Raw genomic sequence first — 22,991 nt, 5'->3', positions numbered from 1 at the left:
ATTCTCCTGATTCCTGCTTACAAGTAAAAATTAAAGCAGGAAGCACCAGTGACTAGATAAAAAAAAGTGGTCAGATGAAGCAGATGCTAAACTACAGGACTGCTTTGCTAGCACAGACTGGAATATGTTCCAGGATTCCTCCGGCGGCATTGAGAAGTACACCACATCAATCATTGGCTTCATCAATAAGTGCATTGATGACGTCGTCCCCACAGTGACCGTACGTACATACCCCAACCGGAAGCCATGGATTACAGGCAACATCCGCACTGAGCTAAAGGCTAGAGCTGTCGCTTTCAAGGAGCGGGACTCTAACCCGGAAGCTGATAAGAAATCCCGCTACAAACCATCAAACAGGCAAAGCATCAATGCAGGACTAAGATCAAATTGTACTACTACACCGGCTCTGACTCTCGTCGGATGTGGCAGGGCTTGCAAACCATTACAGACAAAGGGAAGCACAGCCGAGAGCTGACCAGTGACACGAGCCTACCAGACGAGATAAACTACTTCTATGCTCACTTTGAGGCAAATAACACTGAAACATGCATGAGAGAACCATCTGTTCTGGAAGATTGTGTGATCACGCGCTCCGCAACCAATGTGATTAAGACCTTTAAACAGGTCAACATTCAGGCCGCAGGGACAGACAGATTACCAGGAAGTGTACTGCGAGCATGCGCTGACCAACTGGCAAGTGTCTTCACTGACATTTTCAACCTCTCCCTGTCTGAGTCTGTAATACCAACATGTTTTAAGCAGACCACCATAGAGCCTGTGCCCAAGAACACTAAGGTAACCTGCCTAAATGACTACCAACCCGTAGCACTCACGTCTGTAGCCATAAAGTGCTTCGAAAGGCTGGTCATGTCTCCCATTACACCATTATCCCAGAAACCCTAGACCCACTCCAATTAGCATACCGCACCAACAGCTCCACAGATGATGCAATCTCTATTGCACTCCACACTGCCCTTTCCCACCTGGACAAAAGGAACACCTATGTGAGAATGCTATTCATTGACTACAGCTCAGCGTTCAACACCATAGTGCTCTCAAAGCTCAGCAATAAGCTAAGGACCCTGGGACTAAACTACCCCGGGAACATGTCCCAGTTCACATGATCAAAACTATCTTGGAGCGTGGATTCCGATTGGTCAGACCAGCGTTGAATAGTCCTTAGCACAGGTACTTCCTGTTTGAGTTTCTGCCTATAGGAAGGGAGGAGCAAAATGGAGTCGTGATCAGATTTGCTGAAGAGTGTGCGGCGGAGGGCTTTGTAGGCATCCCGGAAGTTGGAGCAGCAGTGGTCGAGTGTTTTAGCAACGCAAGTACTAAAGTCAATGTGTTGATAGAACTTCGGTAGCGTTTTCCTCATTTGCTTTGATAAAATCCCCAGCTCCAATAAATGCAGCCTCAGGATATGTGGTTTCCAGTTTGCATAAAATCCAGTGAAGGTCTTTGAGGGCTGTTGTGGTATCGGCTTGAAGTGGAATATACACGGCTGTGACTATAATCGAAGAGAATTCTCTTGGAAGGTAATACGGTCGGCATTTGATTGTGAGGTATTCTAGGTCGGGTGAACAAAAGGACATGAGTTTCTTTAAGTTATCACAATCACACCATGAATGGATAATCATGAAACATACACCCCCGCCTTTCTTCTTCCCGGAGCGTTCCTAATTCCTGTCTGCACGATATACTGAGAACCCAGCTGGCTCTACGGACAGAGACGGTGTATCCCGAGAGAGCCATGTTTCCGTGAAACAGAGTATGTTACAATCCCTGATGTCTCTCTGGAAGGAGATTCTCGCTCTGAACTCGTCTACATTATATCCAGAGACTGAACATTAGCGAGTTTTATACACGAAGCGGTGGATGGTGTGCACGCCTCGTTACGTGTGAAACATTACGCAATGTTACCGTGTCTTTAGGACTCAGGGAAACAAGGCTACATGTTCAAGGACTCCATGAAAAATAAATAAAATGGAACTACTCAAACAGAGTATTCTTAGCAGCACAAATATTGTAATTTAGCTTGATGTTTTTATACAGTGCCTTACAGTGTAGACATTTTGTGACTCCAAGGACTCCATGGAGAATGTGTACACGGTTAATGTGTTTCTTCGGGTTCACCTGAGGTCAAGTCTTTCCTTGTGTGTTAACATATGGCCATTCCCAGACAGGTCCATTTTCCAGGATTACAGGTAAAACACAAACAAGTACCGGATACTAACAGGCTGCTAAATATTAATGTTTTTGAAAATATATTGGTTGTTTGTACTTTAACAGGGTTTACCAGTGTATATTTGTGCATGAAAAGGCTACCATCATCAGGCCAAGAGACAGATTTTGTGCATTATATACTTTATTTTTTATTAACTGATCTTTATCATTTTACCACCAAGAAACGTTAATGTATAATGTTTCATATCAGTCAATGTCTTATTAATATAATTCTATACAATCACCATGCACCTTCATGTATTAATAGATTGACAATGATCATTTGGCAGTTGCTTACTAATTTAATACAATTTGTTTGATGAAAATAATATACAGATCAAATCATCCTGACGGTTATGGTGGAGATAATTGCAAGATTATGTTATAATACTGTAATTGCAGCAAATGGTTGTTTATGCAACAGAATAGAGGGTTCTTAAAACTGTGTCTGCGTGAACTGAACGTGGGCCTCTGGCAGATTTAATTCTGACGGAAGGTTTATGATGTCTTTGGGTGATAAGCCTAACAAGACCGCATTCCAAAGCATGAGTTAATATTTCTGTACTGGGGTACCGGGGGAGATGGCTCCAGTATGGAGTTGGGGGCCAGACTCTGGTTTTTACACAATGAGAACAGTCTTTACAGCAAATACTGTTTGCTGTGAATTATTAGTATATTTCAAATGAATCCTAACCTTGTGACCCATTCCATACATCTGTGATTTGTCATGAACACCCAGGAGGATGGACTTTGCTATAAAATACTGTGGCTTAGTCCTGCTGGCTGGCCTCTCAACGAATCACCTACGGGAGGGGGGGGGGGGGGCTCGTTGACAAGCTCCATTACTGCAGTTATGATATAAAATGAAATGTTTCAGAAGTAGAGGCATATGTGATATTGATCTTTACCACTTAGTTATCGTAGCTGAGTTGTACAAGCAATGTCTTAAGGATTTAAGTCAGGTTCTGGGAATAAAAAGGGCAATCTGTCTATGCCTGTCTTTTGCAGACAAGTTGCATTTTAAAGTATGATTGGATCTGTTGTTTATGCATCTCGTACCATCACTGAGTAGGTCAGTCATCTAAGTAACAATCCTCTATCTTAGGAATGAACGAATGACATCACTCAGTTCATCCAGGCTCTCCTGTAGCTGTTCAGCTGTCTGTCTGATCGTCTGGATGAACTTCATGGTCTCTGACTTGACCTCAGCCTTTGGTTCTTCACATCCAGGGTTCAGCTCAGTGGTGGAGTCTGTGTCCATCACTTTTAACTTATTGGTATCAACAGACTGTTCTTTTGCCTTCGCCTGTCGGATGTTGTGGATCTCTTTGGCATCCATGGCAATGAAGAAGATATCAACCGCTACAAAAAAAGCTGAAAATATTCCTGTCGCCACCTCTGCCACACGCACTGCCCTGGCAGTTTGGGCTGCCACCTTGCCAATATTGGCCACCCGAAGTAGTCTGAAGAGCTCTATTGTGCCCGCAATACCTTTCCCAGCACTTGCCCCAGCAGTAGCAGCGGCCTCTACATTGAAACCGGCACGTTTTATCTGAGAAGAGCTACTTTGCATGAGTGTCTCCAAACCCTCAGCGATGTCTTGTAGAGATATGACCACAGAGTTCATCTTCTCCTGGAACTCCTTGATGATGTTCTTGATGGCTAGGCGGTCAGTGGACTGATTGACCATGTTGGTGATGTTGGATACTCCTGCTGTGGCTCCACCAGCGACAGCCACCCCAATACCTACCCCAGTGACGATCAGGGAGGCGCCCAGAGTGAAGGGAGCCAGGATGAGCCCGACTAAAGAGGTGATTCCTCCAGCTGCCCCAATAACACCTCCTGTCAGACTGCCTATGGTGGTGCCTTTGTGCATACTCTCCAAGCCATCTGCCAGAGCTTTCAGCTTGTACAAGGTTGTCTGGAGTTCCTCCACAGTTTTCTCACTCTATAGAAATTAATGAATACATGTTTATTAATGAATGGAAATGTAGATGGTTACCAGACATATTGAATGATTGATTGATTGATATTGCATAACAAACCTTTTTTGTGAGGAAACTGATAATGAAGGGCTTTGCCATGATGTCACCAGCTGAAGGCCTAATGGTTGGGTTTTGTTGGAAGATGTCACACAGGAGGTCGCGGAGCTCAGATGAGAAGCACTCTGGTAGAGATGGGTAAGAACCTCCCAATATTTGGGGGATGAGCTTGATTGTGTTCTCTGCAGTGAACTGAGAAGAAAGAACTGTCTATGATCACGCAATATCCATCATTATCTAGGTGGTGGACAGGCAAAATAGAACGAGTTCAACTTGTGTCAGAATTATTGGATTTTGATCGACCCTTCAAGTCAGAATTTTGCAACCCGAGTTTACACGTTTTTGTTGTCTGATCTTTTAACTTTTCAGCTGAAAATTGATAAAACAGAGCAATCTTACAATCTTAATAATTTCTATAAGATACATGTTGCTAGTTTAACTTTGTCAATGTTAGCTATCTTAAGCTAGCTGGGTAAACACTTATCTCATTGGTTGAATAATTATTTCTACTTTAAAACTTTTGAATGCACTCATGTTGTATAACAACTTCACCAACTGGAAAATGTGAAATAACAGCAAGCATTTGAATACAGGATTACTTACTGCACCCTGAAGCATACACAACTCATACAGCACACATCCCAAGGACCAAATATCACTGCAAAGGATGGAAAATAAGTACATTAATTCTCATGTAATTATTATTATTTTACACTGCATAACCCTCACACTTATTTTTACACTTATAAACCTGTTAGAAAGCCTCTATAAATGTTTCATAAACATATCCTATGGTAACACTGTGTGTGCATGTGCGTACATGCGTGTGTGTGTGTATGTGTGTGGTGTAACAGCCATGTCAGTAGATCTCTGCAAATGTCAACTTACTTCAAATTTTCATTATTGTCTAGGTCATCTTATTGGCCTGGTTTACCTAACGTATGGCTTGTGACATATATCATGTCATTATGATGCCACATCATAGGCCTTGTGACAGAGGGTTCAAGTTACAGTAAATGAGGGGTTACCTAGCATCAGATGTTTTGTTAGCTTTTGTGATTTCATTCTCATCTCACGTTACCTTGAACAATTAGGGAAATTGTAAATTATTACCTCAATATCCTTACATTTTTCCAGGAATATATATTTAAATATGTGTCTAAAATGTTTTCTACCTTTTGGTGTCATACATTTCACCAGTCAGAATCTCTGGGCCTAAATAACCCACCATTCCATCCTCGTTGGTAGTCCTAATAAAAAAAATAGGCACATTAACAGAATATTTTTTTTCCTACTCATTTATGTAATAAAAAATACAAAACTATTAATTGATGTAGCTATTAATGTATGTTGTGTAAATTCATCATGAGCCTTTTAGAATTACCAAACTAACATACTTATCATTGACAATTGCAAACCCTCCCAAACGAAGTGTTTCAAATTCTGTGAGAAGTATGTTCTAGTATAGATAAGAAAATACCAGGTGAGGTGTTAAGCAACAGTTTATGACATTCCATTATTTAATTTCGGCACTGATATGAATCATAACATACATTGGTGTAATAATCTCTATTTGTATCGCTGTGAAGTCAACAATCCCCCCCCAAATCATGATATGCAGTTGATTGTTTTACAAGGCTTTACATAAAATCTTACATTTTATAAACCCTCCTTTTTCTTTAAGTTTATTTCCAGGCTATCTATAAACTAATAACCTTTACAAGATGTTTTATTAGCATTACCTGGGGTCTCAGTTCTCTGTGAAGAAGGCCCTGGTCATGTACATGCTTCAGGGCCATGCAGATCTTGACAAACCAGTCCATAATCTGTGAAGGTATCAAAGTAATGTATGCTTTGCCTAAAATGATGTGATGTGGATTCTTCTAGTTATTACTTCAGCTACCTTCTCAGAGTACTCTTCTGTAGGGTTAGTCATCTGCTCTTGTATCTTCTGAGAGAGATTTCCCTTTGCACAATGGTCTGTCACTATATAGTAGCAGTTATCCTCTGTGAAAATGTATTAGTAGTTTGTGTGTGAATACTACTTGAGAATACTAATCGTGAAACATATTAATACTGTAGTTGTTAATTTTTTGATTTTGCTGATACTGTATTAACTTATAATTCCAATACATTGTCTCTGAAACAAATGAAATACTTAAAATGACAAATAAAACAACAAAGTTAATGATGTAGTTACCTAGAAATGAGTTTTTGTAGCTTACAATGTGGGGGTGACAAATCTGTCTGAGGGTTTCAACCTCTGAGACAATATCTCCAGCACTGGAGTTCAGGACAGATGTCTGTCAAAACAAATGATATGTGGCTTATTGAAAGATATAGGCATGTTAATTATTTTGTTTATCTTTATGAATACATGTCATTATCATTCATTATTTTCGTACCTGCAGAGGTGCTTATAATTGAAAACCAATAATGTATCCTATCCCTCTGTGATCATTCCAATAAACTCTAAGATGTAATCGATTCAGAAATAACAAATAGTTCTCACTTACCTCATTCAATTTGATCTCTTTAATGACAAACTGGTCACCATGTTTGTCAGTAGCGATGACACCATTCTCTACCTCCTTCTGGATAGTGTATCCTTTCATCTCTAGGACACTCTGTGTTTTCCCCATCTTTAAATTTCACTGGAATCTGTGTTTCACTCATGTCAATTAGCAATGTACACCTTTTTTTAAATCAATAAAGTACATTTTAATATACACAGAGGTGACAAAGCATTAGGAACACATTCCTAATATTGAGTTTCACCCCTTTTGCCCTCAGAACAGCCTGAATTCGTTGGGGCATGGACTCTACAAGGTGTCGAAAGTGTTCCACAGGAATGCTGGCCCATGTTGACGCCAATGCTTCCCACACACGGGATACTGTTGAGTGTGAAAAACCCAGCAGCTTTGCAGTTCTTGACACACTTAAACCGGTGCTCCTGGCGGCTACTACCATACCCCGTTCAAATACACCATTCACTCTCTGAATGGCACAATTGTCTCAAGGCTTAAAAGTCCTTCTTTAACCTGTCTCCTCCCTTTCATCTACACTAATTGAAGTGAATTTAACATGTGACATTAACAAGGGATCATATCGTTCACCTGGATTTACCTGGTCAGTCTATGTCATGGAAAGAGCAGGTGTTCCTAATATTTTGTACACTCAGTGTATAAACACATTGGTTTGCAATAAAACAAACATACCAGTAAGGTGTATATGTTATTAACACAGGTTTACCTTTGCTTGTCTGTCTGCTTGTTGTGCTGCTGGATTACCTCACCTACGATTTGAATACTGTCTGTCTTCTGGTTGTGCTGCTGTCTTACCTTACCTATTTGAATAGGAGTTCCAGTCTTATATGCAGGACTCGTCTACTTATGTGGTTTGATCAAACAAACACACCCATATCCGCATTACATGTTATGCAACCAACTTTCTATGGCTTGTTTTAAAAATAATTATATTTTGGAGATTATTTCATTTTCAAATAACCAAAAGTGAGATGTTGTGATCTGAATAAAGGGTAAAGGGACATTTTTGAACATGGGGTGAGACATTCGTACTAATCTGCTAGAGAACCAGTTCAGATTTAAGTATACATTTTGTATGACGGAAGCCTTTAGTGAGAGGTCTAATACTTGAACATGTTAATAATTTGTGCCTTCCAAATTCATATTCATTATATAAATAGACCCGTTTAATTTTGTCTGGCTTGCTGTCTGGCTTGCCATTCCAAATAAAATGGAACATTTTTAAATGCGTAAACTGGGATATGACTAAAGAGTTAATCAGGGTGATTTGCCCACAAATAGACAGGTATTTTCCTTTCCATGGTAGCAAGATCTTATCTATTTTTGCCAACTTTCTATTAAAAGGTATTGTAGTGAGATCATTTCTTTCTTTTGGGATATGAATACCGAGTATGTCCACTTCACCGTCAGACCATTTTATTGGTAAACTACACGGTAATCAAATCAAATATATTTATATAGCCCTTCATACATCAGCTGATATCTCAAAGTGCTGTACAGAAACCCAGCCTAAAACCCCAAACAGCAAGCAATGCATGTGAAAGAAGCACGGTGGCTGGGAAAAACTCCCTAGGAAAAACTCCCTAAAAAGGCCAAAAACCTAGGAAGAAACCTAGAGAGGAACCAGGCTATGAGGGGTGGCCAGTCCTCTTCTGACTGTGCCGGATGGATATTATAACAGAACATGGTCAAGATGTTAAAATGTTCATAAATGACCAGCATGGTCAAATAATAATAATCATAGTAGTTGTCAAGGGTGCAACAAGCACGTCCGGTGAACAGGTCAGGGTTCCATAGCCACAGGCAGAACAGTTGAAACTGGAGCAGCAGCATGGCCAGGTGGACTGGGGACAGCAAGGAGTCATCATGCCAGGTAGTCCTGAGGCATGGTCCTAGGGCTCAGGTCCTCCGAGAGAAAGAAAGAAAGAGAGAAAGAGAGAATTAGAGAGAGCATATTTAAATTCACACAGGACACCGGATAAGACAAGATAAATACTCCAGATGTAACAGACTGACCCTAGCCCCCGACACATAAACTACTGCAGCATAAATACTGGAGGCTGAGACAGGAGGGATCAGAAGACACTGTGGCCCCATCCGATGATACCCCCGGACAGGGCCAAACATGTCATGTAAAAGTTGTATTTTTTTGTGATCGAATACGTAATACTTATCATAATTTGGTTGTAATCCAGAGAGGTTAGAACAACTATCTAGATCATCTATGATGCTGTGGAGGGATCCAAATTGTGTATTTTAAAGAAAACATGAATCATCAGCAAACAGTGACACCTTTATTTTTAGCCCTTGATTTCTAAGCCCTTGATATTATTGTTAGATATCATTTTAATAGCTAACACTTTGAATGCCATAATAAATAGATATTCCGATAGTGGACAACCTTGTTTTACTCCTCTTAACGGCTAAGGGCTGTTCTTAGGCACGATGCATCGCGGAGTGCATGGACACAGCCCTTAGCCGTGGTATATTGGCCATATACCACAACCTCCCTTGCCTTATTGCTTAAGACCCGTAATAACAATGCACAGGACGAGACCCGTAAACAATGCACGGGACAAGACCCGTAATAACAATTGCACAATACTACACGGGACGAGACCCGTAATCACGAGTACACAATACACGCAGCACGAAAGCCGAAACAACAAAGCACAGGCACTCACAAGACCAACGGACATGGGAACAATAACCGACAAGACAATGTTGAACACAGGGCACAAATATATACAATTACTAATCAGGGGAATCAGGTGTGCGTAATGAGGCAGTTCAGTGACGCCTAGAGGCCGGTGACGTAGACCTCCGGAACTAGTGCACCGGAGGGAATCCGTGACAATAACCCACCGTTCCATCCTCATTGGCAACAGAAATGTATGGGTTTTTTTTTATAACAAATTACAATTTATCTAATCAAAAATAATATATTATTATTATTATTATTATACTATTAATTTATGTAACTTTTAGTTGATGGTATGTCAATTCATCATGAGCCTTTTAGAATTACCAAAGTAACATACTTTTCATTGACACTTCCAAACGAAGTGTTTCAAATTCTGTGAGAAGTATGTTCTAGTATAGATAGGAAAATACCATTGTACTGTTGAGGCGTTAAGCAACAGTTTAGGACATTCCATTATTTTATGTCGGCACTGATATGAATCATATTATACATTGTTGTAATAATCCCTATTTGTATTGCTGAGAAGTCAACAATCCCACCCAAAACATAACGTGCAGTTGATGGTTTTACAAGGCTTTACATAAAACCTTACATATTAGCAACCCACTTTTTTCTTTAAGTTTATTTACAGCTATCTTTAAACTAATAGCCATTGCATGATGTTCTATTAGCAGTACCTGGGGATCTCAGTTCTCTGTAAAAAAAAGGCCCACGTCATGTACATGCTCCAGGGCCATGCTGTAAGGACAGACGCTTGGAGACGATAAGCAAGTTCAGGGAGTTAACATTTTAATGAATAAGCAGACATGAAACAGGACAGGACAGTGTCTGGACATGAAAAACATAACATTAATGCTGACACGAGGATTAAACAGAGGAACAGACAGATATAGGGAAGGCAATTAAAACATGAAGGAGTCCAGGTGAGTCCAATGAGCGCTAATGTGCATAATGATAGTGGCAGGTGTGATGGGCAGCCTGGCGCCCTTGAGCGCCAGAGAGGGGGAGCTGGAGCAGGCGTGACAGTACCCCCCTCCTCCTCATGGGTGAGCCTGATGGACCGGCCGAGGCATGGGCGCTGTACAAGCCGGCCGAGGCGTGGGAGCCCGACGAGCCGGCCGAGGCGCGGGAGCCCGACGAGCCGGCCGAGGCATGACGAGGCGTGGAAGCCCGACGAGCCGAACGAGGAATGATGTGGGGTGGGAGCCTGACGAGCCGGCTGAGGTGTGGGAGCCCGACGAGCCAGCAGAGGCTTGAAAGCCCAACGAGCCGGACGAGGCGTGGGAGTCTGACGAGCCGGCTGAGGCGTGACGTGGGGTGGGAGCCTGCCTAGCCAACCGAGGCAAGGAAACCTCTTGAGCCAGCTAAGGCATGGAGGCTCCAAGAGCCAGCTGAGGCACCCCCGGTTCCATCGGCGGCGGCACCCGAACCCGATGTCACCAACAAAACAAAACAGAAATGACCTTATGCTTCAAATTGCTGCATCTGCTCCTACCACGCTCTCTACCTCTCTTCCTGGACCTCCCTAAACCTGCCACCACTCCCCCAGTGCTCTCTCCCTCTCTCTCTCTCTCTCTCTCTCTGTGTGTGTATGTGATTGTGTGATTGGAGACAGGTGTGCTGGAAGCAGAGCAGATTCCCACCAGCTGCAACCTGTTCCATAATCAAGAACCTTACAAATACTCAGCCCTGCCACTTCCACTCTGCCAGATCATAGCCTCTACTCAGTCAGTCTGCATTTCTAGCTGTTTGTTCCTGCATACATTTTGTTATCCTGTTGTACCTGTTTTCCCTAGCCTTTTCTCTTCTGCTAGAGTCCTGTCTGCTCTGCCTCTGGTACCTGTCTCCAGTCTGTTGTCTCCTCAGTCCTGCTTCCTTGCCCTGGATCCCCGCTCTACTGCTTCATTGGATTCCTTTCCAGACTTACCCGGTTCCTAATCTCCTTGCCCTCAGCCTCAGTCCGGATACCCCACTACCTGCCCGAGATTTCCCTGGACTGCACCTCATCTCCTCTACCGCTTTTCAATAAATACATTGGTTACCTACCCTTGTTTCCTGAGACTGCATTTGGGCTCACCTGCTCCGCCCCGCGTAATACAAATTGTGGTGTCAGCATTCTTTAAGGACAGACGCTTGGAGACGAGAAGTAAGTACAGGGAGTGAACATTTCATTCATAAGATGACATGAAACAGGACAGGAAAGCATCTGGACATGAAAAACAATGACCTTAATGCTGACAGGGGAATGAAACAGAGGAACAGACAGATATAGCGAAGGCAATCAAAACGTGAAGGAGTACAGGTGAGTCCAATGAGGCCTGATGCACGTACTGATAGGCAGCCTGGCACCCTCGAGTGCCAGAGAGGGGGAGCGGGAGCAGGAGTGACACATGCAGATCTTGACAAAACAGTCCATAATCTGTGAAGGTATCAAAGTAAAGTATGCTTTGCCTAAAATTAAAACAGTTGTGGTGTGGAATGTTCTAGGTATTACTTTGGCAACCTTCTCAGAGTACTCTTCTGTAGGCTTTGTCCTCTGCCCTTGTATATTCTGAGATAGATTTCCCTTCGCACAATGGTCAGTCACTATATAGTAACAGTTATCCTCTGTGAAAATGTATTAGTATTTTGTTTGTGAATACTATTTGTGAAACAAGTAAACACTGTAGTAGTTCATTTGTTGAAGTTGCTGATACTGTATTAACTTGTAATTCCAATACACCGTGTCTGAAACAAATGAAAAAACATACAGAGACAAATAAAAATACAAAGTAAAATGTAGTTACCTAGAAATTAGTTTTTGTAGTTTACAATGTGGGGATGACTAATCTGTCTGAGGGTTTCAACCTCTGAGACAATATCTCCAGCACTGGAGTTCGAGTCAAATTATGTGACTAATTGAAAGATATAGGCATGTTAATGATTTATTTTATCTTTATGCATACATGTCATAAACATAACCTATTGTAACAGTTTTTGTGCGTGTGTGTGTGTGTCTATGCGTATGTGTGTGCCTAGATGTCTGTGAACTAGAGTAGTAGGTGTCTGTCATATAGATTTTGATCTGTACCACCTAGATATCATAGCTGAGTTGTACAAGCAATGTCTTAATGATGAAAGACAGGTTCTGGGTATCAAAAAGTAAATCTGCCCATCAAATCAAATTTTATTGGTTACATGGTTAGCAGATGTTAATGCAACTGTAGAGAATTGCTTGTGCTTCTAGTTCCGACAATGCTGTAATATCTAACTACTAATCTAACAAATTCACAGCAACTACACACAAATGTAAAGGGATGAATAAGAATATGTACATATAAATATATGGATGAGCGATGGCCGTGCGGCATAGGCAAGATGCAGTAGAAGGTATAGAAGACAGTATACACATATGAGATGAGTAATGTAGGATATGTAAACATTAATAAAGTGGTGTTATTTAAAGTGACTAGTGATACCTTTATTGAGTCCATTTATTAAAGTGGCCAGAGATTTGAGTCTGTATGTTGGCAGCAGCCTCTCTATGTTAGTGATGGCTATTTAACAGTCTGATGGCCTTGAGATAGAAGCTGTTTTGATGCACCTGTACTGACCTCGCCTTCTGGATGATAGCGGGGTGAGCAGGCAGGGACTCGGGTGGTTGTTTTCCTTGATGATCTTTTTGGCCTTCGTGTGACATCGGGTGCTGTAGGTGTCCTGGAGGGCGGGTAGTTTGCCCCCGGTGATGCGTTTTGCCTTGCAGTTTAGGGCGGTGTAGTTGCCGTACCAGGCGGTGATACAGCCCGACAGGATGCTTTCGATTGTGCATCTGTAAAAGTTTGTGAGTGTTTTAGGTGACAAGCCAAATTTCTTCAGCCTCCTGAGGTTGAAGAGGCGCTGATGGACCACTTCAGTTTGTCCGTGATGTGTACGCCGAGGAACTTAAAACGTTTCACCTTCTCCACTACTGTCCTGTCGATGTGGATGGGGGGTGCTCCCTCTGCTGTTTCCTGAAGTCCACGATCATCTCCTTTGTTTTGTTGACGTTGAGTGAGAGGTTATTTTCCTGACACCACACTTCGAGGGCCCTCACCTCCTCTCTGTAGGCCGTCTCGTCGTTGTTGGTAATCAAGCCTACCACTGTAGTGTCGTCTGCAAACTTGATGAATGAGTTGGAAGCGTGCATGGCCACACAGTCATGGGTGAACAGGGAGTACAGGAGAGGGCTGAGAACGCACCCTTGTGGGGCCCCAGTGTTGAGGATTAGCGGGGTGGAGATGTTGTTTCCTACCTTCCCCACCTGGGGATGGCCCGTCAGAAAGTCCAGGACCCAGTTGCACAGTGCGGGGTCGAGACCCAGGGTCTCGAGCTTAATAACGAGTTTGGAGGGTACTATGGTGTTAAATGCTGAGCTGTAGTCAGTGAACAGCATTCTTACATAGGTATTCCTCTTGTCCAGATCGGTTAGGGCAGTGTGCAGTTTGCAGTGTAATGGCAATTGCATCGTCAGTGGACCTATTTGGGCGGTAATCAAATTGGAGTGGGTCTAGGGTATCAGGTAGGGTGGATGTGATATGATCCTTGACTAATCTCTCAAAGCACTTCGTGATAACAAAAGTGAATGCAACGGGGCGATAGACATTTACTTCTGTTACCTTAGCTTTCTTGGTAACAGGAACAATGGTGGCCATCTTGAAGCATGTGGGGACAGCAGACTGGGATAGGGATTGATTGAATATGTCCGTAAACACACCAGCCAGCTGGTCTGCGCATGCTCTGAGGACGTGGCTAGGGATGCCGTCTGGGCTGGCAGCCTTGTGAGGGTTAACACATTTAAATGTTTTCCTCACGTTGGCCACGGAGAAGGAGAGACCACAGGCTTTGGTAGCGGGCCATGTCAGTGGCACTGTATTGTCCTCAAAGCAAGCAAAGAAGTTGTTCAATTTGTCTGGATGAAGACGTTGACGGGGCTGGTTTTCTTTTTGTAATCCGTGATTGATTGTAGACCCTGCCACATATGTCTCGTGTTTGAGCCATTGAATTGTGACTCTACTTTGTCTCTATACTGATGCTTTGCTTGTTTGATAGCCTTGCAGAAGGAATAGCTGCACTGTTTGTATTCGGTCATGTTTCCAGTCACCTTGCCATGAACTTCTTACGACAACAATCCCGTCACCGGGACTGAGTTTGACAATAGCCAGTGAAAAATCAGAGCGCCAGATTCAAAACCACAAATCTAATAATTTCAATTTCTCAAACATAGGACTATTTTACAACATTTTATAGATACACTTCTCCTGAATCGAACCACGTTGTCCGATTTCAAAAAGGCTTTACAGCGAAAGCAAAACATTAGATTATGTTAGGAGAGTACATAGACACAAATAACCACACAGCCATTTTCCAAGCAACTAGATGCATCACAAATACCCAAAACACAGCTAAATGAAGCACTAACCTTTGACGATCTTCATCAGATGACACTCCTAGGACATCATGTTACACAATACATGCATTTTTTGTTCGATAAAGTTCATATTTATATCTAAAAACAGCATTTTACATTGGCGCGTGACGTTCAGAAAATATTTTCCCTCAAATACTGCCGGTGAATTAGCACAACAATTTACAAAAATACTCGTCATAAACGTTGATAAAATATTAAACTGTCATTCAAAGAATTATAGATGAACATCTCCTTTATGCTAACGCTGTGAAAGATTTCAAAATAACTTTACTGGGAAAGCACACTTTGCAATAATCTGAGTACTGCGCTCAGAAAAATACACTACGCAATACCGATAGCCGCCATTTTGGAGTCATCTAAAATATTAAATAGCATTAGAAATATTTACTTACCTTTGATGATCTTCATCAGAAGGCACTTCCAGGATTCCCAGGTCCACAACAAATGTTGTTTTCTTCAATAAACTACATAATTTATGTCCAAATAGCTCCTTGTTGTTTGCGCGTTCAGTTCAGCTACTCCAAACGTAGGAAGCGCGTGGAGAATGTCACGACAAAAAGTAAAAAAAAGTTATATTTACGTTCATTCAAAAAAGGTGTAATACAAATATTTCCATAATTGCACATTAAAACATGTTTCATTTAAAAGGGTCATCAGGAAGAACATTTCACCATCCAGTGGCTTCATTATTGGGCAGACACACAAGCATGCACGCACGCACGCACGCACGCGCACACACACACACACACACACACACACACACACACACACACACACACACACACACACACACACACACACACACACACACACACACACACACCTTGTGGTGTCATCTATGAGAATGTGTGCCAACACTCAAGACAAATATTTAAACACACTCACACTCTATCACACACTTACACTAACAAACAAAGGCAAAGTTGAGACTTCCTTCATAATGCTACGTCAGCAAAGAGAAAGTAAAACAAAGATCCTTGGGCACAAATAAATATGTAGGGGATGACATGGGTGTGACATGGTGAGGTAGGACCCAGGAGCAGAGAAGAGAAAGAGAGGAGGAAGCAGTGGTTAGAATAAACGTAAACACTTTACTGGAAAAAGTTCAACAGTAGGTACAAAGTAGAACTTGTGAAAACAACAAACACTCGATTACTCACTCAGGAGACAAATGCACATGTCAATGAAATCAAACTTCTGCAAAGAGTGACAGAAAACACATCTCTCTAAAAGGAAATCATAATTAGTAACAGAAAACTCTTTAGCGGCATTATAGTTTCTAGGAAGGTCTCTGCCACCCTCTGGTGACAGGTGGAACCATGACAGTGACCCACCCCCTTCTAGGAGCGGCTCTAGCCGCGGAGTCAGGGCAACCACCACGTAGTTGGTTGAAGTCCCGAACAAGTCCCGGGTCCAGGATGTCCCGGGCAGGCACCCACGCCTGCTCCTAGGGGGCCGTAGCCCTACCCAGTCCATCAGGTACTGTAGGTTTCCCAGGACCTGACGAGCCTCCAGCAGACGCCGGACGGTGTTGGCCGGGCGGCCATCAACAACTCGAGGTGGCGAAGGGGCAGGTGTTGGGGGGAGAAGGGACTGGTCCTTACCAGCTTGAGATGGTAGACATGGAAGGGTGGACAGACTCTCATTGACCTGGGGAGCTGGAGACGAATAGTCCTACGTAGAGCGGGGCGAGCTTCCGAGAGTCCACTTTTAAGGGGAGATCACTGGTGGACAGCTACACCCGTTGAGCTGGTCGAAGGAGCCGAAGGGGCCTTTGGTGCCAATTAGCCTGGTGTTGTTGATGGACAGAGGAGCGAAGCAAGGAGGATCGCGCTCTGGTCCAGGTGTAGCAACATCGTCGAATGAACACCTCTGCTGAGGGCACCCCACTTCGGCCTATTGTTCAGGAAACAAGGGGGGGGCGAACCCGAACTGATACTCAAATGGAGACAGTCTAGTAGACGAATTCGGCAGTGTGTTGTGAGCATATTCGGCCCAGACGAGGAACTTGCTCCAGTTGGTGTCCTAAGTGGAGACAAAACAGCGGAGTAACTTCTTCAGCTCCTGGTAGACTGTGGGTGGAACCCAGAGGAGAGACTGACCGATGCCCCCAGTCGCGCGACGAACTAGGTGCCATGGTCCGAGACAGCGTCCTAGGGGAGTCCTTGTAGTCGAAAGACATGGACAATCATGAGATCGGCTTTCTCCTTGGCCGAGGCAAGTTGGGTAGGGTGAAGAATGAGAATAAAGATAGATAACATCAAAAGAGAATGAAGGTAGATAACATCAAATAGCCAACAATTACAACGTGGGTAACAAATTGATTTAGCGCAAACTACTGGAAAATAGTGTGTGAAAACATATGCATGCCCTATTCTTCACTGTGAAAATGTTAATTTTGAATAACCAAATCAAATTCCCAGACACAGATTAAACCAAGTCCTGGATTAAAAAGTGCTGTCAATTGAGAAACTCCACCACACTTAATCTGTGTCTAGAAAACTGTCCCAAAATGTTCAGTTGGCATTGACCCTGATTGCCTCTTTAACCCTTACTATTTCTCATAGACATACCAAAGATTGCGTTTACAGCAGAACTAGGAGGAGAGCTATATACCGCCCTCTGTGAGAGAAACCAACCTGGCATTTAGCAATGTCTTCACAATTGTTGTCGACACCTACAACCCTGCATCAGGTAAAGAGTTGGAAGATACTATGGAAGAACTATCAAAGTGGTTGCGAAAAGAGTGGTTGCATCCCAAAAATCTCTCCTATATCCTGAAATGTGCACTCATTCACTACTCCCAAACAAATTTAAAAACATTGGATTGGTGTAGGCATAGGCTAGAGGGAGTTTCCATATATTATTCATATCCTTTCAAATCCATGAAAGGAAGTGAACAAGAGTACACTTTGGAAGAAAGAAGAGATTATTGGGACGCACCCAGTGTCTCATACTAACCCAATACAACCCCTCCTTAGCACTATCAACATTGCGTGCTTAAGTTAACAACCACATGTTGACACTGACGCACTGAATGACATATCTACAGTAACAAAAGGCATACATCAGTTGCAAAGTTTTAATTACACCCATGCACAGTATAATGTATGTTTCTTGTTATAGTTGCTTCTGACCTCATCTCTCCCTGCTACTCCTCTGATACAGGTATCTTCTGACCTCATCTCTTCCTGCTTCCCCTCTGATACAGGTGTTTTCTGACCTCATCTCTCCCTGCTTCCCCTCTGATACAGGTGTCTTCTGACCTCATCTCTCCCTGCATACCCTCTGATACAGGTGTCTTCTGACCTCATCTCTCTTTGCTTCCCCTCAGATAGAGGTGTTATCTGACCTCATCTCTCCCTGCTTCCCCTCTGATACAGGTGTCTTCTGACCTCATCTCTCCCTGCTACTCCTCTGATACAGGTGTCTTCTGATCTCATCTCTCCCTGCTACTCCTCTGATACAGGTGTCCTCTGACCTCATCTCTCCTTGCTACTCCTCTGATACAGGTGTCTTCTGACCTCATCTCTCCCTGCTACTCCTCTGATACGGGTATCTTCGATACGCCATTTATTTTGCTCAGTTCATCTTTCCCTCAAACCTGACTAGTCTCACAGGCCCTGCCGCTGAAAAACATCCCCACAGCATGATGCTGCCACCACCATGCTTCACTGTATGGATGGTGCCAGGTTTCCTTCAGACATGACGGTTGGCAATCAGGTCAAAAAGTTCAATCTTGGTTTCATCAGACCAGAGAATCTTGTTTCTCAAGGTCTGAGAGTCCTTTAGGTGCCTTATGGCAAACTCCAAGCGGGCTGTCATGTGCCTTTTACTGAGGAGTGGCTTCCGTCTGGCCAATCTACCATAAAGTTCTGATTGGTGGAGTGCTGCAGAGATGGTTGTCCTTCTGGCAGGTTCTCCCATCTCCACAGAGGAACTCTGGAGCTCTGTCAGAGTGACCATTTGGGTTCTTAATCACCTCGCTGACCAAGGCCCTTTTCCCCCGACTGCTTGGTTTGGCCGGGCGGCTTGCTCTCGGAAAAGTCTTGGTGGTTCCAAACTTCTTCCATTTAACAATGATGGAGGCCACTGTGTTCTTGGGGACCTTCAATGCTGCAGACATTTTTTGGTACCCTTCCCCAGATCTCTGCCTCGACACAATCCTGTCTCACAGCTGGAAACATCTGCTTTTCAGGTGCATCACAGGACAATAGGGATGAAACACATACAGTTGATAATATTTAATCCCTTTATATGTAGAATTACAACACATATTTGTTGAAATACCACAGTTAGCAAAATGTATTATTTTGATCCCAAATGATGACACATTTTGTTTTGGATTCAGAGGAAATAGTGAATGAAGACAGTGAATATGCTGGCAGGTACCCTAGCAGTTTGAGTATTGGCCCAGGAATAGAAAGCCGCTTGTTTGAAAAACTTAGCCAACAAGGTGAATACTCTGTTGATGTGCCCTTAACTAAGGCACTTATGCTTTTGCCGCCTGATGTTACATACACATAACAGTGTCTTTAACCTGTTGGGGATAGGGGGCAGTATTTGCACGGCCGGATAAAAAACTTACCCAATTTAATCTGGTTACTACTCCTGCCCAGTAACTAGAATATGCATATAATTGTTTGATTTGGATAGAAAACACCCTAACGTTTCTAAAACTGTTTGAATGGTGTCTGTGTGTATAACATAACTCATTTGGCAGGCCAAAACCTGAGAAGATTCCAAACAGGAAGCGCTCTCTCTGACCATTTCATGGCCTTCTTGATCATCTCTAACCAAAACAGGGGATCTCTGGCATAACGTGACATTTTCTAACGCTCCAATAGGCTCTCAGAAGGCGCCAGAACGATGAATGGTGGCTTTGCAGGCCATGGCTGAAAAACATTAGCGCATTTTGATAGTGGTTGATCAGAGGACAATGAGACTGGAGGCGCGTGCACGAGCCGACACCATGTTTACTTTCTCTCTCTTTGAACAAAAACAATGACTACCGGTCGGAATATTATCGCTTTTTTACGAGAAAAATAGCATAAAAATTGATTTTAAACAGCGGTTGACATGCTTCGAAGTACAGTAATGGAATATTTCGAAATTTTTGGTCACGAAACGCGTCGGGCGCGTCACCCTTCTTTACCCTTCGGATAGTGAAATGAACGCACTACCAAAACACCGCTATTTGGATATAACTATGGATTATTTGGGAATAAACCAACATTTGTTATTGAAGTAGAAGACCTGGGAGTGCATTCTGACGAAGAACAGCAAAGGTAATCAAACTTTTCTAATAGTAATTCTGAGTTTGGTGAGTACCACACTTGGTGGGTGTCAAAATAGCTAGTCTGTGATGGCCGGGCTATCTACTCAGAATATTGCAAAATGTGCTTTCACCGAAAAGTTATTTTAAAATCGGACATAGCGAGTGCATAAAGGAGTTCTGTATCTATAATTCTTAAAATAATTGTTATCTTTTTTGTGAATGTTTATCGTGAGTAATTTAGTAAATTCACCGGAAGTGTTCGGTGGGAATGCTAGTCACATGCTAGTCACATGCTAATGTAAAAAGCTGGTTTTTGATATAAATATGAACTTGATTGAACAAAACATGCATGTATTGTTTAACCTGTTATGAATAAGGGGCAGTATTTTCACGGCTGGATAAAAACGTACCCGATTTAATCTGATTATTACTCCTGCCCAGAAACTAGAATATGCATATAATTATTAGCTTTGGAGAGAAACCACTCCAAAGTTTCTAAAACTGTTTGAATGGTGTCTGTGAGTATAACAGAACTCATTTGGCAGGCCAAAACATGAGAAGATTCTGTTCAGGAAGTACCCTGTCTGACCATTTCTTCCCCTTGTTGATTCTCTCTATCCATTACAAAGGATCTCTGCTGTTACGTGACACTTCCTACGGCTTCCATTGGCCCTCAGAGCCCGGGAAAAAGCTGAATGACGTAATTCAAAGCCCTGGCTGAAACACACGAGCGCTTTTGCAAAGTGGTCTATCAGCAGACAAAAGGCTTAGGCGCGTGCCCGAGTCGACCCCGTGATGTATTTTCTTTCGGCTGTTTACCTAATTGCAGATTCCCGGTCGGAATATTATCGCTTTTTTACGAGAAAAATGGCATAAAAATTTCTTTTAAACAGCGGTTGACATGCTTCGAAGTACGGTAATGAAATATTTTGAAATCTTTTGGCACAAAATGTGCCATGCGCGCGACCCTTATTTACCATTGGGATAGTGTCTAGAACGCACGAACAAAACGTCGCTGATGGAACATAACTATGGATTATTTTGGACCAAACCTACATTTGTTATTGAAGTAGAAGTCCTGGGAGTGCATTCTGACGAAGAACATCAAAGGTAATCAAACTTTTCTAATAGTAAATCTGATTTTGGTGAGTGCTAAACTTGGTGGGTATCTAAATAGCTAGCCCTGTGATGCCGGGCTATCTACTGAGAATATTGTAAAATGTGCTTTCACCGAAAAGCTATTTTAAAATCGGACATATCGAGTGCATAGAGGAGTTCTGTATCTATAATTCTTAAAATAATTGTTATGTTTTTTGTGAACGTTTATCGTGAGTAATTTAGTAAATTCACCGGAGGTTTGCGGGGGGTATGCTAGTTCTGAACGTCACATGCTAATGTAAAAAAGCTGGTTTTTGATATAAATATGAACTTGATTGAACAAAACATGCATGCATTGTATAACATAATGTCCTAGGGTTGTCATCTGATGAAGATCATCAAAGGTTAGTGCTGCATTTAGCTGTCTTCTGGGTTTTTGTGACATTATATGCTAGCTTGAAAAATTGGTGTCTGATTATTTCTGGCTGGGTACTCTGCTGACATAATCTAATGTTTTGCTTTCGCTGTAAAGCCTTTTTGAAATCGGACAGTGTGGTTAGATTAACGAGAGTCTTGTCTTTAAAATGGTGTAAAATAGTCATATGTTTGAGAAATTGAAGTAATAGCATTTCTAAGGTATTTGAATATCGCGCCACGGGATTACACTGGCTGTTGAGTAGGTGGGACGCAAGCGTCCCACTGGCCCAGAGAGGTTAAACACCTGCTAACGTGTCTGTAAACCATCAAAATATAAAATAATATCACTGTCTCCTAGATGAAATGCCAATAAACACCTTCGCCACCATCTGGTGGCGGATCTTTGTAAATACCAAACTGGAAATCTTCATTCCAAATGGCATGCCTCTGCAGCTTGGCAACACGGTAGTTCTTCTTTTCTGAAATTCAATGCATGCAAAACGCTCATTAGATGTCCAGAGATGCTTGAGTAAAATTTCGAATAAAAACATTCATTTTTGGCTAAGTATAGCCGCTCTAAAAATTCACGTTGTGTATATGTAACATCAGGCGTTAAGTGATGCAAACCCCACATTTTATGATGCTTTATATACAATTACATTGTTTTTATATCACGTAAATTTATGAAAACTTATTAAACATATATATCAGTGTTAACTGCCTATGGGTGTCACGTCCTGACCATAGTAAGTGGTTATTTTCTACGGTAGAGTAGGTCAGGGCGTGACAGGGGGTGTTTGTCTATGTTTTGATTTCTATGTTCAGTTTCTAGTTTTGTATTTCTATGTTGGTTTTGTTTGGTGTGATCTCCAATTAGAGGCAGCTGGTCGTCGTTGTCTCTAATTGGAGGTCATATTTAAGCTGATGTTTGTCCCACCTGTTTTTGTGGGTGATTATATATTTTCAGTAGTGTTTGTTTCTCTCTGCGTCACGGTTTGTTGTTTTGTCATTTTCAGTTATTTATGTCTTGCAAAGTTTCACGGATTGAATAAAATTTGGAACTACAACCACGCTGCACTTTGGTTCGCTCCTTTCGACAGCCGTGACAGAATCACCCACCACCAAAGGACCAAGCAGCGTGGTATGGATCAGCAGGACAAATGGACTTGGGAGGAGATATTGGACGGGAAAGGACCCTGGAGGCAGGCTGGGGAGTTTCGCCGTCCTAAGGAGG

The 22,991-nt window shown here is 42.5% G+C and overlaps 1 protein-coding gene across 2 annotated transcripts; it reads right to left on the bottom strand.

Moving 5' to 3' along the window:
- Positions 1-3,053: 3,053 nt before the first annotated feature.
- LOC115198518 (CBL-interacting serine/threonine-protein kinase 24-like) lies at positions 3,054-7,979 on the bottom strand. Of its 2 annotated transcripts, XM_029760492.1 has the most exons (10): positions 7,521-7,979; positions 6,785-6,929; positions 6,469-6,571; positions 6,172-6,275; positions 6,011-6,094; positions 5,666-5,727; positions 5,444-5,518; positions 4,872-4,926; positions 4,272-4,460; positions 3,054-4,174 (listed from the first exon to the last, which is right to left on the bottom strand). In XM_029760492.1, the coding sequence occupies exons 2-10, from the start codon at positions 6,908-6,910 to the stop codon at positions 3,323-3,325; spliced, it is 1,650 nt and encodes a 549-aa protein (XP_029616352.1). In that variant the 5' UTR covers positions 6,911-6,929; positions 7,521-7,979; the 3' UTR covers positions 3,054-3,322. The 2 variants fall into 2 exon arrangements, with proteins under 2 accessions (XP_029616352.1, XP_029616353.1); XM_029760493.1 differs by lacking the exon at positions 7,521-7,979 and having other exon boundaries at positions 6,785-7,073.
- Between the last annotated feature and the right edge of the window lie 15,012 nt (positions 7,980-22,991).

Source organism: Salmo trutta, chromosome 8 (genome assembly GCF_901001165.1).
Source record: "Salmo trutta chromosome 8, fSalTru1.1, whole genome shotgun sequence".
Lineage (NCBI taxonomy): Eukaryota > Metazoa > Chordata > Actinopteri > Salmoniformes > Salmonidae > Salmo > Salmo trutta.
Note: the sequence above shows the minus strand (reverse complement) of the source record. Positions and strands in the feature narration are given on the sequence as shown.